The sequence below is a fragment of the Martes martes genome (assembly GCF_963455335.1).
Source record: "Martes martes genome assembly, chromosome: 13".
Lineage (NCBI taxonomy): Eukaryota > Metazoa > Chordata > Mammalia > Carnivora > Mustelidae > Martes > Martes martes.
In genome coordinates, this window is record NC_137901.1 from 36,062 (window position 1) to 51,167 (window position 15,106).

Here is a 15,106-nt window from a genome sequence, read left to right on the forward strand (position 1 = left end):
CTAGAATTTTATATTAAAACCCGTGAATAGAGGTTTAATTCCTCAATTGAGTGAAGACTTGTGTGCAGGAACGATACTGGTCTAGAACAACCAGGCCCTGCTCTCGGGCTGGTACCCCAGCCGTGAGCTGTGCTCGTTGCTGCTGTCACTCATGCGGTCATGACAGATTGGTGGCTGCATGGGGTTTGGGAGGCACTTAGAAGTGACTCGGTTACTGAACCAATTTTAACTGGTAAGGACTCTACCTTAATGCCTGGCTCCCGTGGCCTTGCGGGGTGAGTCTGACGACACCCTGTCATGTCCCTGTGGGCCCAGGGACTTACCCTTCCTCACTCAGGGGCCTCTGACAGCTGGAGATGCCTCCTCCCCAAGACCACAAGCATCCAGAGAAGGAATGTTTTCACAGTGGAGCCGATAAGTGAAGAAAAGCACAGAGAGGACCAGTGTAGAGCGTGTATTACTGTTTGTTTAGAAAAGAAGGACTGTAGATAGAGTTCACATACAATGCCCTCACACGGTTTTGATGGGCACAGACCGCCGAAATCACTGGTTCCTGTAGGGAGGGGGCTGGGTGGCTCGGAGACTTTTTACTGAAAACCTTTTGAATTTTGAGCTATGTGGTTCTATCCCGATTCAAACCATAAAGAAAAACATACCAAGCAGTGTGGTTCCAATTCTTTTTTTAAAGCATGCGTGTTGGAGGTATGCAAGTACACATCCTCACGCATGGCTCAGGTCTCGGTCAGATGTCCCTACAAGGGCCCTCACGAGCCGGCCCGGGCGCTGGGCCAGCCCGAGCGGGTGAGCTCCGGGCTCCAGCTGGCACCCCAAGCGTCATACCAGATGCTAGACCCCGATTTTCCTCTTTTTTTTTTTTTTTTGTCTTGCATGAATCTTGCTGGTTTCCCCGTGGTGGCTGTGTTCACAGGCATGTATGGCCAACTTTTGTGCTATTTCAGAGCAAAGACTACCTTGCTTTAAATGCATAAGAAGGAAGAATACCTTTTTAAAAAACAGCAAGTTTTTTAAGGAAATGATGGAAGAGGATAGACATTGAGAAGTAGAGAACTTGCCCTTCAATTCCCGTTTCTGTGAAAACCGCCTGAAGAGGGAGATGAGCTGGGGATGGGGGCAGTTGAGTCGGACACTGTGGCAAAGAGAGACCATGAACCCGCAATTGCCCCCCCGGGTTGGAGCCGCCTGCCTCCGTGAAGGGTTAATACCTCTCTCCCAGGCGGCTTGAGATTAAAAATGGTGTGTGCGCCTGCCCCATGAAACTGTTAGAAACACAAATATGTGTGAGGCTTCAATCCTCAAGTGAAGGAGACAGATGAATCGGCCCTCCCTGCCCCTCCCTGTCCTCTCTGGGGTGTGCAGGGACCTCACGTGGGGCTCAAGGCCCCTAAACGCTGCCCCGAGCTGGAAAGACAGCCGTGGCGACGGCCTCAGTGAGAAGACGGTGCTCAGCTTGGTTTTCCTCCTCTTCCCTGTGACTTTAGCCCTCATGGGAGGGATGACAATGAGCCAGAGCTGCCTCTCAGTCATCAAAAAATGTGCCATTTTAGAGTTTTAAAGAAAACAGCACCTGAGCGAGTTTAAGAGGAAATCTGGGGACCATATTTTCCATTGTAGGAAGAATGACTTTTCGGTTAGCTTGGAGTAGTAGCCGCTTAGTGCTGCAGACGTGAACTGAATCAGAGTCAGGAAATGGGGTCTTTTTTCCAGCCTGGAATCCAGGTGCTCTGTGACCTTGGGCAGATGTCTCACCCTCTCTGAGACCCTCAGTATAGAAGTTGGAGGGTCACTTCCAATGGGGAAGCTTAAAATTTAATTGTGCACATGAAGACAGGCAATGCAAACAAGCCTTTTGTGCTCTGCCATGTTCTACAGAAAACGGATTTTTTGTAACATACAGGAAAGTATAGAGAGATCTCATTAGGTATCAAGAAAAAGAAAATTTTACATTTTTAGTATTTTTAACTGGAAAATAAGAAATAATCCCGGTAGCGCTCCTGGAGTCCCGTGACACTGAACGATGAGAACAGACTGGTCCTGTCAGAGCCTTGTGACTCCAGAAGTACCGTCTGAACGGAGTTTTAGTTTCTGAAGAGAAGAGGGACTGAGGGCGCTTTGCAGTTTGGAGCAAGGGTGGAGATGGGTGTGAGGGAAGGCAAGTCCTACCCTGCTCCGAATGCCTGCCCTCTGTCCTTACCAGTTCAACACCGCGGGACCAATCCAAACCGGAACACCCTGCCCTACCAGCTTGGACTGTGCCTCACGTCCTGGTTCTGCTCTGCAAACCCAGCAGCAATGGGGAGGGGGCTTCTCTGAGTTCTTAAGTCTTTATTTTCTAAACTGGTGTAGGCTGACAACACGTGCCTGGACACTTGGTCCCTTAGGGTTTCCTGTATGCCAAGAGCAGAAGCAGGGTCTGCATTGAACCCGTCTGATGTCACTCTCTGGGGTTTCTGTGTTTCCGAATACAGCTTCCAATCCGCCTTCAATTGGCTATTTAAAAATATCATTCTTTGAGGTGATACTTTAAAAAAATAAATAACGGCTCTATAAGCTATAACTCACGTGAAATAAAGTTCACAACTTCAAAGTATAAATTTAGTAGTTTTTAGTACATTCACAGAGTTGTGCAGTCATTACCACTATCTAATTTGGGAACATTTTCCTCACCCCCAAAATAACCCTCCTACCCATTAGCAGCCATTCTCAAACCCTTCTCTCCCCAGCCCGGGGCAACCAGGAGTCAGTTTGCTCTGCGACTCTGCCTATCCGGTACCTTGCACGTAAACAGGCTCATACGTGAAAAAACCTGTATCTGGTCTTTTGTGTCTGGCATCTTTCACTTAGCACATTTTCAGGGTTCATCTTTATTGTAGGACATATCAGTACTGCGTTTTGGGGGACAGTGTAAGGCCAAGAGCCACTCAGGAGAGCCTGGCACTGTCCGGGGAAAGCCCGCGGCCCCAGGCCAAATGTGATGGCTTCAGACCCAGTGTTGCTGCGGGGTCAGCGTGCCTGGTGTAGACCAAGTAGAGGCTCCCAGCAGGTAGGAAAGCTGCTGCCTCTGGAGTTTTAATCAGAAGAAACAAGTTACAAGCAAGCAAAAATACACTTTGACTATCATTTATATACACCTCCGTAGTTCCATTCAGTGTGCTGCTTTTTTTTTACCATGGATTCAAGTTCATGGGTAGTGTGCTTCTATTTCAGCCCGAAACATAGCTTTAATATTTCTTATAAGGCAGGTCTGCTGGTGGCAAATTCTCTATTTTGGTGTGTTTCCGACTATCTCATTTCTCCCTCAGTTGTGAAGGACAGTGTTGCTGGGTACAGAGTTCTCACTTGACACTCTCCCCCCCAACCCCCGACACGACATCCCACAACATTTTAGCCTCCATGACTTCAGACAGGAAGTCACTCGTGTACTTGCGGGTCGTTTCTATGTAATGAATTGTTTTCCTGCTTCTAAGATTCTCTCTCGGGCTTTGGATTTTGACACTTTGCCTATGATACGTCCAGGTGTGGATCACATTGAGTTTATCTTAATTGTAGATTGGACTTTTGGGTACGTAGATTAAATCAGATTTGGGAAGTTATGGACTTTGTTTCTTCAAATATTCCTTCTGCTTTTTTCTCTCTAGGTAACCATCCAAAGTAAAGACTTAAAAAATCTTTCACTGAATGAAAACTGTTTAACACTCCACGAGGCAAGTGTGGCACCGGCTCTTTTGCTCCTTCTTGCCGTGAATGTCCACACTGGGAAGGCTTCCCTGGGCAGTGAGTAGCTGGGACTGAGGGCTCTGGAGGCGCGCCAGACCCCAGCTCTCGGACTCTCACCAGGTCGTGTCTTCCTTGGGATGCGTGGTAGCCAGCCACAGATCTCTGAGACTCTGTTCGTCTTTCTCTTTCTGCTCCGTAGACAGGACAGTCTCAAATGACCTGTCCTCACGTTTGCCGATTCTTTCTTCAGCCACGTCTAACCGTCTGTCGAGTCCCTCTAGGGAATGTCTTCACTTCAGTTATTCTATTCTTCAATTCCAGAATTTCCATCTGGTTCTCTTTTTTTTTTAATGATTTTCATCTCTTTGTTTATAACGTGTTCCTTGCTTTCATGGTTTCCGTGAGCTCTGAAGACGTGGTTTCCTTCAGTTATTTGAACATAATTATAATAACTGATCTCAGGGGCGCCTGGGTGGCTCAGTGGTTAAGCCTCTGCCTTCGGCTCAGGTCATGATCCCGGGTCCTGGGATCAAGCCCCGCATCAGGCTCTCTGCTCAGCAGGGAGCCTGCTTCCCCCCTCTCTCTCTGCCCGCCTCTCTGCCTACTTGTGATCTCTGTCAAATAAATAAATTAAATCTTTAAAAAAAATCGTTTATATAATAACTGATCTCAGATCTCTGTCTTGTGAGCACAGCCTCTGGGACCCTAAGTGACTGTCTGTTTGCTGCTCATTTTCCTCTGCATGGAGGCCATTTTTTTCTGTCTCTTTATAGATCTCATAAATTTGTTGAAAACTCAACATTTTAAATAATATGATGTGGAAATCAAACCCTTCCCTCTGAAGGGTTTGTGTTTGTTGCTGCTTTTTGTTTAATGACTTCCCTAGAGTAATTCTGTAAAGTGTATTATTGTCATGTGTGACCACCGTTAGGGTCCTGGTCAGCTGGTAATTGAACCAAGATTTCCTGGAATGATTTGAACCAGAGGCTGTGCTCTGAGGCTCTTGGGGCACACCTTGAACACTCCAGCTGCTTACGCTTCGCTTTAAAAGCCTTTGCTCCTGACTCGCAGAACCCCAAGATCAGCCGTGTAGGAGAGATTAGAGCCTTCTCGGGGCTTTCCTGGTCACACTGACAGCCCTGCCTGTGTGAGTGGCTGTCCGTATCATAGGGATGAATCAGAACTTGTCACAGCCTCCTGCTGAAATCTTGTTCCCCTCCATTTCTTTTATTGTAGTAAAATACACATCACATAAGATTTGCCACCTAACCATTCTATGTGTGCAGTTCAGTGTCCCTAAGTACATTCCCGGTGCTGTGCTACTGTCCCCACCATCTCCAGAACTCTTCTGTCCTGTGAAACCCAGAGTCTGTCAATTAAGCAATGACTTTCCGGTTCCTTGCGCCCACCAAGTGCTTTCTGTCTCCGGGATCTGACAGCTCCAGGGACCTCATCCACAAGGATCACACGGCCCCAAGTCCTGCAGGCTCATCTGTGTGGTAGCGGGGGCCAGAATAGTCCTCCTGTTTAAGGCTCAGGAGCATTCCGTTGTGTGGGCATGTGCCGCATCACACTTAGCAGTTCCATACATTCTGAATATTCTCCCTTTTTACAGGTTTTTATACTCCGTGGACAGTGTCCTCTTTTTTTTTTTTTTTTTAAGACTTTAAGACTTTAAGACTTTATTTATGAGAGAGCGAGCAAGTTGGGGGGAGGAGCGGAGGGAGAGGGACGAGCAGACTCCATGCTGAGAGCAGAGCCCAATGTGGGCATGACCTCAGGACCCTGAGATCGTGACCTGAGCGGAAACCAAGAGTCGGGCGCCTCACTGACTGAGCCCCCGCTCTGTGGACAATGTCTTTTGATGCAGGAAAGGCAGATTTCCCTAAGTGCAATGTCTGTTTCTTCTTTTGCTACCTGTGCCTTTGGTGTCATATCCAAGAAACCATTGCCAGACCCAGTGTCCTAAAGCTTTTGCCCCAAGTTTTCATCTAACCATTTATAGTTTTAGGTCCTACACTTAGGTCATTTATCCATTTTGAAAGACTTCTGGTAATGGTGTTACGTAAGAACCCAACTTCATTGTGATAAAAGCATCTTGTTTAAAAAACTAAAGGCACGGAGTACAAATCTTATATTTTTACTTCCCCTTTATATCAGATCACACAGGTTTCCTCTAGATGCAATAATTAGCAGGTAGGAGTCATTGTCATATCATTCTTGGTGTCCTTACCAGAAATTGAGAAAGTGAATTGTGCCAAGGGTTGGGCAGGAAACCAGACAAGCCAGTTGTTTCCAGTACTCTGCTTCTAACAGCATTCAAAGTTGTCCTAATTAAATTGTCAGCTAATGGATTATCCAAAGTAATTTTAATGATGGAGCCCTCTATGATTACTTATCTTTGGCACGCGACCTGGTGAGAGTCCGAGAGCTGGGGTCCGGCGTGCCTTCGGAGCCCTCCGTGCTTACTAAGGAAGGTTTTAAGAAAAACCTTCATATGGCCCCTGTTCCAGGGTTAGCAGCAAGTTGGCTGCCTGAAACCGCCCACCTTTTCTTCCCTGTGTCCTGACCACAGCCGTGACATTTCCCCTTAGAAGGACCAAGGTGCACAGAGTAGAGTAACCCACAGAATGGGAGGAATCATGCCCATCACGGTCACAGAGTCGAACTGTGTGATCCCACTCATGTGAGGAACGGGGAGGAGTCGCGGCCCTCGAGTCCTGGCGCAGGTGCTGGCCGGGGACTGGGAGAGGGGCTGGGGCGTCATGTTCGAGGGGACAGACTCAGTCCACAGCATCAAAGGCACGTGGATGGTGGGGACCTGGCACAGACGGTCAGTTTTATGTTATGTGTGTTTTGCCACAATAAAAAAGTAGGGAAAATGCTAATATCCCCATTTCATACCTCTTTTTGCTGAACTTGGAGGTTCGTTCAACGTATGAAGCGTGTTTGCCATTCTGTAGGATCGACAAAACCAGCCTCGTTATCAAACGGGTCAGAGTAGCTTTATCTGGATTTTCATTTCACATCAACACAGTAGGACGTATTTTGAAGGAAACTACTAGACAAAGTGAGAAAGAGCTTAGCTGTGTCTTAGACCCAACGGCCTTGTCCAACATGCTGATTCTCCCTGCCCACGCTGGGATGTGGCCTGGCTCCCACAGGGGTGAGAGGAGGAGAGGCAGCCCGAGTTGCTTAGGGCACGTGCATGGCATCCAGTTTGGGGAAGAAGCGCGAACGTCAGAGATGCTCACTGCTCTCATCAGACAAGATCCAACTCCCTTGACGTGTTTACTGAACGGAGGCGCATAGGGATTCAGGCCGCTCTGCAAGTTAACTGGTGTCGGGACTGAGGTGGCACACGGGGGCGGCTGCTGTTCAGACACACGTTCGTGATGGGATGGCATAACCCAAGCTCAAAAGGACCCCCCGGAGTGCACGTTGGAGGCTCGGCCCTGGGCGTCCTGATGAGTCTTGTGGCCGTGGGTTGCCGTCCCCTTGTGCAGAGGCCAGCCCGTGCGGCGTGCGGGGACGAATACGAAATCACACTTGTCTTTAAAGAATGCGGGTGGAACTTTCAGGTTTGCTGGGCTGTGCACCCCCGTGGCAGCAAGGAGGGGGGAGCCCCGCCGCACCCCCTTCACCCCGCGTGTGGGAGGCAGGCCGGAGGAGCCGAACTTCCTCACTGAGGGTGGCCGTTCCCAGACCGACGTTTTTGGATGTCCCGCTGTTGTGTGCCTGGAAGTGTTTTATTCCTGGGGCAGTGCAGGGTGGGTGAGGACTTTGTTTCCTTTTGCTTTTTTGCTTTTGCTCTGATTCTCAGAGATCTGTGGGTGGGAGACGGACTCCCCTAAAATCGTGGGTTTCGTGTGTGCAGTCCCCAGCCCGACAGCACCCGCTTCTCCTGGGAACGTGTTAAAAATGCGGGTCTTGGGCTGGCCTCCAGGTCAGCGCAGTCGTGACCCCTGGGGGCCTCCAGGTGGTTCTGACACCCGCCCGGTTTGAGAGCCACACAGACCCACGTGGTGGGAGCCGTTTGCCCTTGAAGGCTTGACATAATGTCTAGATGATGTAATGACTCGTTCAGTGTAAACTTCGTTGGATGTTTCGTTTATGTGTATTTTGGAACCACTGTAATTAGTTTTCAGTTACGTCGAAGAGCACTCGTCTGTCCTGCCTGATGAATAAAGGCCTCTGTTGCCAAGCGAGGGACAACAACCCATCCTAATCCAGAAAATCGTGGGCCAGACTGGCGGTGTCCTCAGATGCCAACACGGTACAGCCCGTGGGAGGTGACCTGGGGTCCTCTCCCCCGAGAACTGCGTGGGCACCTGAGCCAAGGCCAGGGACAGTCAGGCGTTCCCCAGGGCGCACGGCAAATACCAGCTTCTCTGGGGACAGACCTGCTCTGTCCTGGCCAGTGCGAGGACCCGGCCTCCCAAGGCTTCTGAAGCCTCCTTTTTATCACCTTCCTTCTTCCTTCACTTTGGCTTCCTGTCTGACCCTTTGGAAGCACAGACATTTGGTCCTTTAGAAATGCGAACCCCATCAAGCCAGTTCCTAGCCTACAGTCCTTGCCGGGCTACCCACTGCCCTCAGGCGGAATGCAGGGCTTCCAGGGGGCTCTTGCTTCCCTCCTGCCCCGGAGGGTCTGACCCTGCCTCAGGGCTGTCCAGACCCTAACCTGGGCCTGCAGGGCAGCCGTGGGTGGAGGCCCTCACCGAGGCTCCCGTGTCCACCCGCCGTCCTGGTGATTAGTTTTGACACTGCTCTTCGTGTCCAGCCTGAGCTCCAGCGCCCATCCTGTCCGCGGCGCTGGCGGAGCTGACCCCCACGCTCCTGTCTTTGCACAAGCTCCATGAGGACGGGGATACTGTCACACGCTTGTCATTCAGGGAACAAGCCTTGTTTTGGGTGCCTTCCCCATCACTCATTTACTCCCTGTCTCTTGTGCTGTAGTTTGGGGCCGAGTTCCGGAGATTCTCCTTGGACCGCCACAAGCCCGGGAAGTTTGAAGACTTCTACAAGCTGGTCGTGCACACGCACCACATCTCCAACACGGACGTGACCATCGGCTACGCGGACGTGCACGGGGACCTGCTGCCCATCAACAACGACGACAACTTCTGCAAGGCCGTGTCCAGCGCAAACCCTCTGCTCCGGGTCTTCATCCAGAAACGAGGTATGGGGGCGGGGGGTGCTGCTTGTCCCCAGTGCCCGTCACACTGGTGCAGCACCCGCTGTCGTCTGTCAGGACAGAACCACGTGGTTCTCGTGTCTAGCCTGTGGGCAGGTGAAAGAAAGTGATGTTTGTTTGGTCAATGTTAATTTGTTAGACATTTTAAAATGCATTTTCCGTCTTCAGTAGTGTTGACTTCTGACGTCCAAATACTGAGAAAGAAATAATATTGACGCTGTCATACTTTAACTGGAAGCAAGGGAGTTCACTAACAAACAGGCTTTAGCCAGTAACCCGAGAGTGAAGCTGTGGTTGCCAGTGTGTGTTCTCCACCGTCTTCTCAGGGTTGGAAAATGATGCGAGCTTTAAATTATAGCTTCGGTTAACTTTTCGCTCTCAGGGCCTAGCTTTGCTGTAACGGTATCATTTTATGGGAAAATAAGCTGCTCGTGTAGGTTTCTGGTTGGGAGGGAGGAGCCCTGCTGCTGAGTCCAAGCGCGTCCTTGTGCCACTCACAGCTGCATTTTAGATGTTTGTTTTCATCTCAAACTCGGGAGAAACTTCCCATTTCACAGTGTAATACTGAGGAGAAGAACCCGTGCAGGTGAGGCTTGACATTTGGAAAATGGCATTTCCTGGTCGACTTGGTCATGACCGGACCTTCCGTGCCCCTGGCGAGCACCTCGGGGACCCCGCTGGCCGCCTGCACGGGGCAGAGCACCTCGGGGACCCTTGCAGAGGGACAACAGCAGCTCGCGGTGGGGACAGGGGGCTGGGCACACCCTGTAGCCGCCACAGTGTCGGGGGCAGGAGGAGGCCGGGACCCGGGGCCGTGTGTGGGGCCAGGAGCCCGGCTCTGAAGGCAGGCAGGGTCCCCGCGGCGCGGACGGCCATCTGGACGTAGATGCCGTCAAGCGGCCACACACCCAGGTGCCCGAGCGTGCTGGCCGGCAGCCCGTGCTCCGTGAGGACCCGCTGGGGCCGACTGGTTTGTGGGCTGGAAGGGAGCACACGGAGAGGGAACCACAGGAGATCTGCTGACCTCCCTTTCCGACGGGTCCTCTGGCATGAGATCACACAGCTTTGCCTCTGCCGTCTTGCTGAGCTGGGTGTCCTGCTGACGGTTCCCAGAAGCCCTCACAGCTGTCACTTCCTCACGATGACGTCCGCTCTGTCCCAGCGCCCAGCGTGCTGGGCCCCCAGCTCAGCCACAGCCTCCGGGGTCCTCCTGCTCTCATCCCCTTCCCTGGGACCACACCTGCCGCCCCCGCCTGGCAGCCTGTGCCGCCCACGTCGCCCCAGGGCTCCTTCACGCCACCCTCTCCCCGCCGCCCGGCCCTGAGCTGCTCCGCCTCATTCCCTCACGTCCCCTGGCTTCCCCGTGTGGCGTGTGGCATCGGTCAGCTGTTCTCTGAACGCCCCACCCCACATGCCACGGCTCCGCCCTGGCCGCCCCAGGTCGGGGGGTGTGTGCGAGCTGCCGATCTGCACACGGGCCTCGTCAGCCACCACACAGGCTGCCCTCCAGCGCGCGGGCCTGGGGACCGAGGCCCCGCCGAGAGCACCCTTCTGGGCTGAGGGCTGGTGGCGCCCGGCGCCCCGCACTGCTCATTCACTGAGGCTGAGATGATGCGGGAAGCCCCGGGGTTTGTGTGCCTGCAGCTGGGCACGTGTCAGCCTCCCGAGGGCAGCTCAGAGGCCTTTGAGGCCCTCCGTCCTGTCTTGTTTACTGTCCTTCTCCACTGTCCTCGGACAAATAGCCCAAAGTTTAACCCGCTGGCTTCGGGTTTCTGAGCCCCTGGGCTTGCAATGTGAGCACGTTCCCTGCAAGCCTTTCTCTGACAGGTGACAGCAAGGAGCATGGGGGACCCCAGTTCAGACCCTTGTCACCGGCTCTGTGATCAACTGGTCCTTAATGTAAACTGGGACAGCAGTGCCCACCTCACATAGTTGTCAGACTTCAGTGAGAACGTGCCCCTAACATTCACTCAGCCCAGCCTCACGGTCCCGTCCGTGGGGACACTCGAGCTCCATTCTCACCATCCTCAGTGGACGGTCACTGTGAGCACGGAGTCCGGGTGGGAGAGGCAGGGAGCTTGGGTTTTTGTGGACGGCGGGAAGCAGGAGCCGTCTTCACGCCCTGCGCGTTCAGGATGGACTTGAGGACCGGGGGCGTGTCTGTCCGTGGGCAGGACCTTGCTGAGGCTACCCTGCGAGGTGACATCCGAGTCCCCTGTCCTTTCCCTGCAGCAAGGGTTCCAAGACGTCCGTCGCATATGCTGTTCTCGTGGCTGGGCTGTGGCCACACACTCTGTCCTTCACATCCTGACCTTATGAACCTGGATGCGTCCTATAAGAAAAAGCTCATTGCTGTCCCGCGTGAAAAGTCCTCAGTCTTCCAACAGATGTTGAAGTAAACCCGCAGTTCGGTTTGGGAAAACTACTTTGCCACTTACTAATCTCTTCCCCCAAACCTACACAGAGGTCACAGTAAAACTCCAGACCCATGTCCCTTCACCGAAGCCCCAGGATGTGGGACTCACCTTCCCACACCAGAACTTGTGCGGGGCTGCTCACGGCAGCTGTGAGTGGACAGCCTGGATGTGCCACGGGACAGGACAGAGGGGCCGAGGGGTCACGGACACGGCGCACAGGCACCTTGGAGAGAATGGGAGGCGAGAGCAGCCAGGCGGCCAGGCTGCTGTCCTGGGGCTCTCTTCAGTCCGTCCTCCCCGGTGAAGTCGCTCCAATCTGTTTATTGCCCACATTCAGTACTCAGGGCACCCGGGGGGCCGTTCGCAGACGTGCAGAGCAGGGAACAGTCAGCGGCCAATGCGGCTGAGATCGGAAGGGCTCCGCTCCCCCTTCCTGTGTCTGCTCTCAGGCGGAAAAAACGTCCTTCCCACGGTCCACGCAGTGTCCTCTTTGTCACTTTCTTCTGAGTTTTCTTTTCTTTAATTGTGGCAAAATCCATATGACATAAAATTTGCCATCGACCAGTTCAGGAATTTTTTTTTTTAATTTTTATTTATTTACTTGACAGACAAGAGATCACAAGTAGGCAGAGGCAAACAGAGAGAGAGGAAGAGAAGCAGGCTCCCCGCCGAGCAGAGAGCCCAATGCGGGGCTCGATCCCAGGACCCTGGAATCATGACCTGAGCCGAAGGCAGAGGCTTTAACCCACTGAGCCACCCAGGTGCCCCAGTTCAGGAATTTTAATACATTCCCAGTGACGTACAACCGTCGCCACCCTCTGTCTCCATGACGCTTTTCATCTTGTAGGACCGAGTCAGTCTGTCTTCTAACGAACTCCCCATGCTGCCCTCCCTCCACCCCCCAGCACCCGCCACCCTGCTTTGTGTCTGTATGGTTGTGACCCTCCGAGAACCTCGTAGAAGTGGAATCCCACAGCATTTGTCTCTGTAACTGGCTCGTGCCACTGAACACAGTGTCCTCAAGATTCATCCACATTGTGTCATGTTGCACAATTTCCTTCCTCTGTGAGGTTGGATACCGTTCTTTCGGTGCACAGAGCACATTTCGTTCGTCAGTCATCCATCAGCAAATGTGGGGGTTTCCTCAGTGTTTTGGCTGTTGTGAATAATGCAGCTGTGAATGTGAGACATCTCTTTGAGCCCCTCCTTTTGATCCTTCTGGGAACACACCCTGTACTACGTATGTTGCTGCTGCATGTGGTAGCTCTAGTTCTGATGTTTTGAGGAACTGTCCTACTCTTCTCCACAGGGGCTGCCCCAACTTGCAATTCCCACCAACAGTGCACAGGGGTCCAGTTTCTCCACATCCTCTCCAATACCTCTTGTTTTTAGGATTTCCTTTTTATCTTTTTTCTCCGCCCCCCCCCCAATGTGGGGCTTGAACTCACAACCTCCAGATCAAGACCTGAGCTGAGATCAAGAGTCAGACACCTAACCAACTGAGCCACCCAGGTGCCCCTCTGATTTCTCAAGAGTAGCCATCCCAATGGGTATGAGGTGGGATCTCGTACTTTTGACTTCTAAGTCCCCATTATTTCGGGATGTTGAGTATATTTTCAGTGCCTAAGGGCCACTTGTCCATCTTCTTTGGAGAGACATCTGTTCAGGTCCTTTGCCCATTTTTGCACCAGACTCTCTTTGGTTGGCGAGCTTCAGGCGTTGTTCATATTCTGGATGATCATCCCTTATCAGATGTATGACTGGCAAGTATTTACTCTCATTCTGTGGGCTGCCCCTTTCCCCTGTGGGATTATGTCTTTTGATGTACAACATTTGTAATTTTGTACAAAGTCAAATTTGTCAATTTTTTTCTTCAGTAACTGTGCCTTTGCTGTCAAATCCAAGAAATCACTGCCAAATCCAACGTCCTAAGGCATTTGTCCTAAGTATTCTTCCAAGGGTTTTATAGTTTTAGGTCTTACATTTAGGATTTTAGTTTTTATAACTGCCATGTGTTAGCCTTCCCTGAGACCTTCCTCCGTGCGAGGCTTCCCAGGACTGTCTCCTGTCCTTCCCTTGTGCCCATCAGACTCCCGGGAGCAGCTCCTGTAGGAGAGGCTCAGTGGGCACCCGAAGGCCACTGCTTTGTCTGTCTGGCCACGTCTTGGTTTCTCTCTCACATTGCAGCACGGTTTTGCTGGATAGAGGATTCTCTGCTGACCGGTTTTTCTTCTTACATCTCTGACCGTATTGGTGCACCTTCGCTGAAACCGAAATTTCTGATGAAAAGTCTGCAGATAATCTTACTGGGCGTCCTCCCTTGGACGCGAGGACGCTCTTGTCTCTTGCTGCTTTCACGGCTCTCTCCTTGTCTTAAAAGTCTGGGGGTAAAGCACCTCCAAGTGGGTCTCTCTGACTTCATCTGACTTGGAATTTGCTGACCATCTGGAATTTTATATACATGTCTTTCTTACAGTTAGGAAGGCTTTCTTCAGCCATTATTTCTTCAGATACTCTCTCTGCCCTTTTCTCCTCCTTAGACTCCCACAGTGTGTACACTGGTCCTCTTGATGGTGTCCCACGGGTCCCTTGGGCTCTGTTGTTTTTTTTTTTTTTTTCATGGACTTTCTATTCCACAGTGTTAATTATTTCCACTGTCCCCAAAGATGTCCTGTCTTCAAGTTCACTGATATTTCTTCTGTCTGCTCAAATCTGTTTTGCGTCCCTCTAGTGAGCTTTTCATCTCAGTTACTGTACAGCTCCAGAACTTTTTTTTTTAATGTTCATTCAGCCAGCATATGGTACATCATTAGTTTTTGATGTAGTGTTCAATGGTTCATTAATTTCTTATAACACCCAGACTTCTTTGGGTTTCTTTTTTGATTTTTCTACTTCTTTATTTATATTTCCATTTTGTTCATACTTTTTCTTTCATGATTTTACCTACATCTTCCTTTAGTTCTTTGAACATCTTGAAGACGGTTGCTCTAAAGCCTGTCTAGTAGCTCCGACTCAGGTCTTTTTCGGGGACTGATTCTGTGGAATTCTCTTTTTCCTTTCAGTGGGCCAGACTCTCCTGTTGCCCTGTGTGTCTTGTGATATTTTGGCTGACTGACCACTGGACGCTCAAGTCTTATAATGTGGTGACTCCGGAAATCAGATTCTCCCCCTTCCCCAGGGTTTGCTGTTTTGCTGTCGAAGTTCTTCGGATTGCCGGCGGGCTGTCTCTGTGCCGAGGACCAGCCTGAGGTGTAAGCTGCCGTCTCCTCGGGTCTTGTCTGAGCCTTTCCTTGGGCACGCACAGTCCCTTCCTAATTCCCACCCATGCAGCTGTTTCTGAATGTCCTAATGTGTGGCTCCCAAAAGGGGGCCAAGGGGGCCCTTGCCCTTTCAATGCCCTTGGCGTCGCTAGAGCTGGAGCTGGAGGGGTGACAGCGACGGCCGCCAGGCTCGGCGTCGGCACCTGTGTGATGGGAAGCCGCCGTCAGTGATCAGAGCGTAGACCCTGCTACTGGGAGGACGGGTCCTTGCCCACCTGGCGTCTGCAGGCCGTTCCAGAAATACGTGCACAGCTGCCTGCGGCGTGGCTGGGTGGCTGCGACCGTGCCGAGAGCTAGGAGAGACCCAAACTGACGACTTCCCCTGGACAGTTGCAGGCGTCGGCAGACCCCACGGTCCCCAAAGAGTCCCATCAGACAGTCTGCCTGTGCGGTCGTTGCCCGGGTGGGGAGAGATTCCTGGTGCTCCCTGCTCTGCC

The 15,106-nt window shown here is 51.7% G+C and overlaps 1 protein-coding gene across 1 annotated transcript in view; it reads left to right on the forward strand.

The window, feature by feature from the left end:
- Positions 1-15,106, forward strand: part of PARD6G (par-6 family cell polarity regulator gamma) — an 86,909-nt gene that overhangs the window by 13,738 nt on the left and 58,065 nt on the right. Inside the window, exon 2 of the mRNA XM_080821249.1 lies at positions 8,695-8,917. Within this exon, the coding sequence (XP_080677375.1) occupies positions 8,695-8,917 (223 nt within the window). The remainder of the gene's footprint in view (positions 1-8,694; positions 8,918-15,106) is intronic.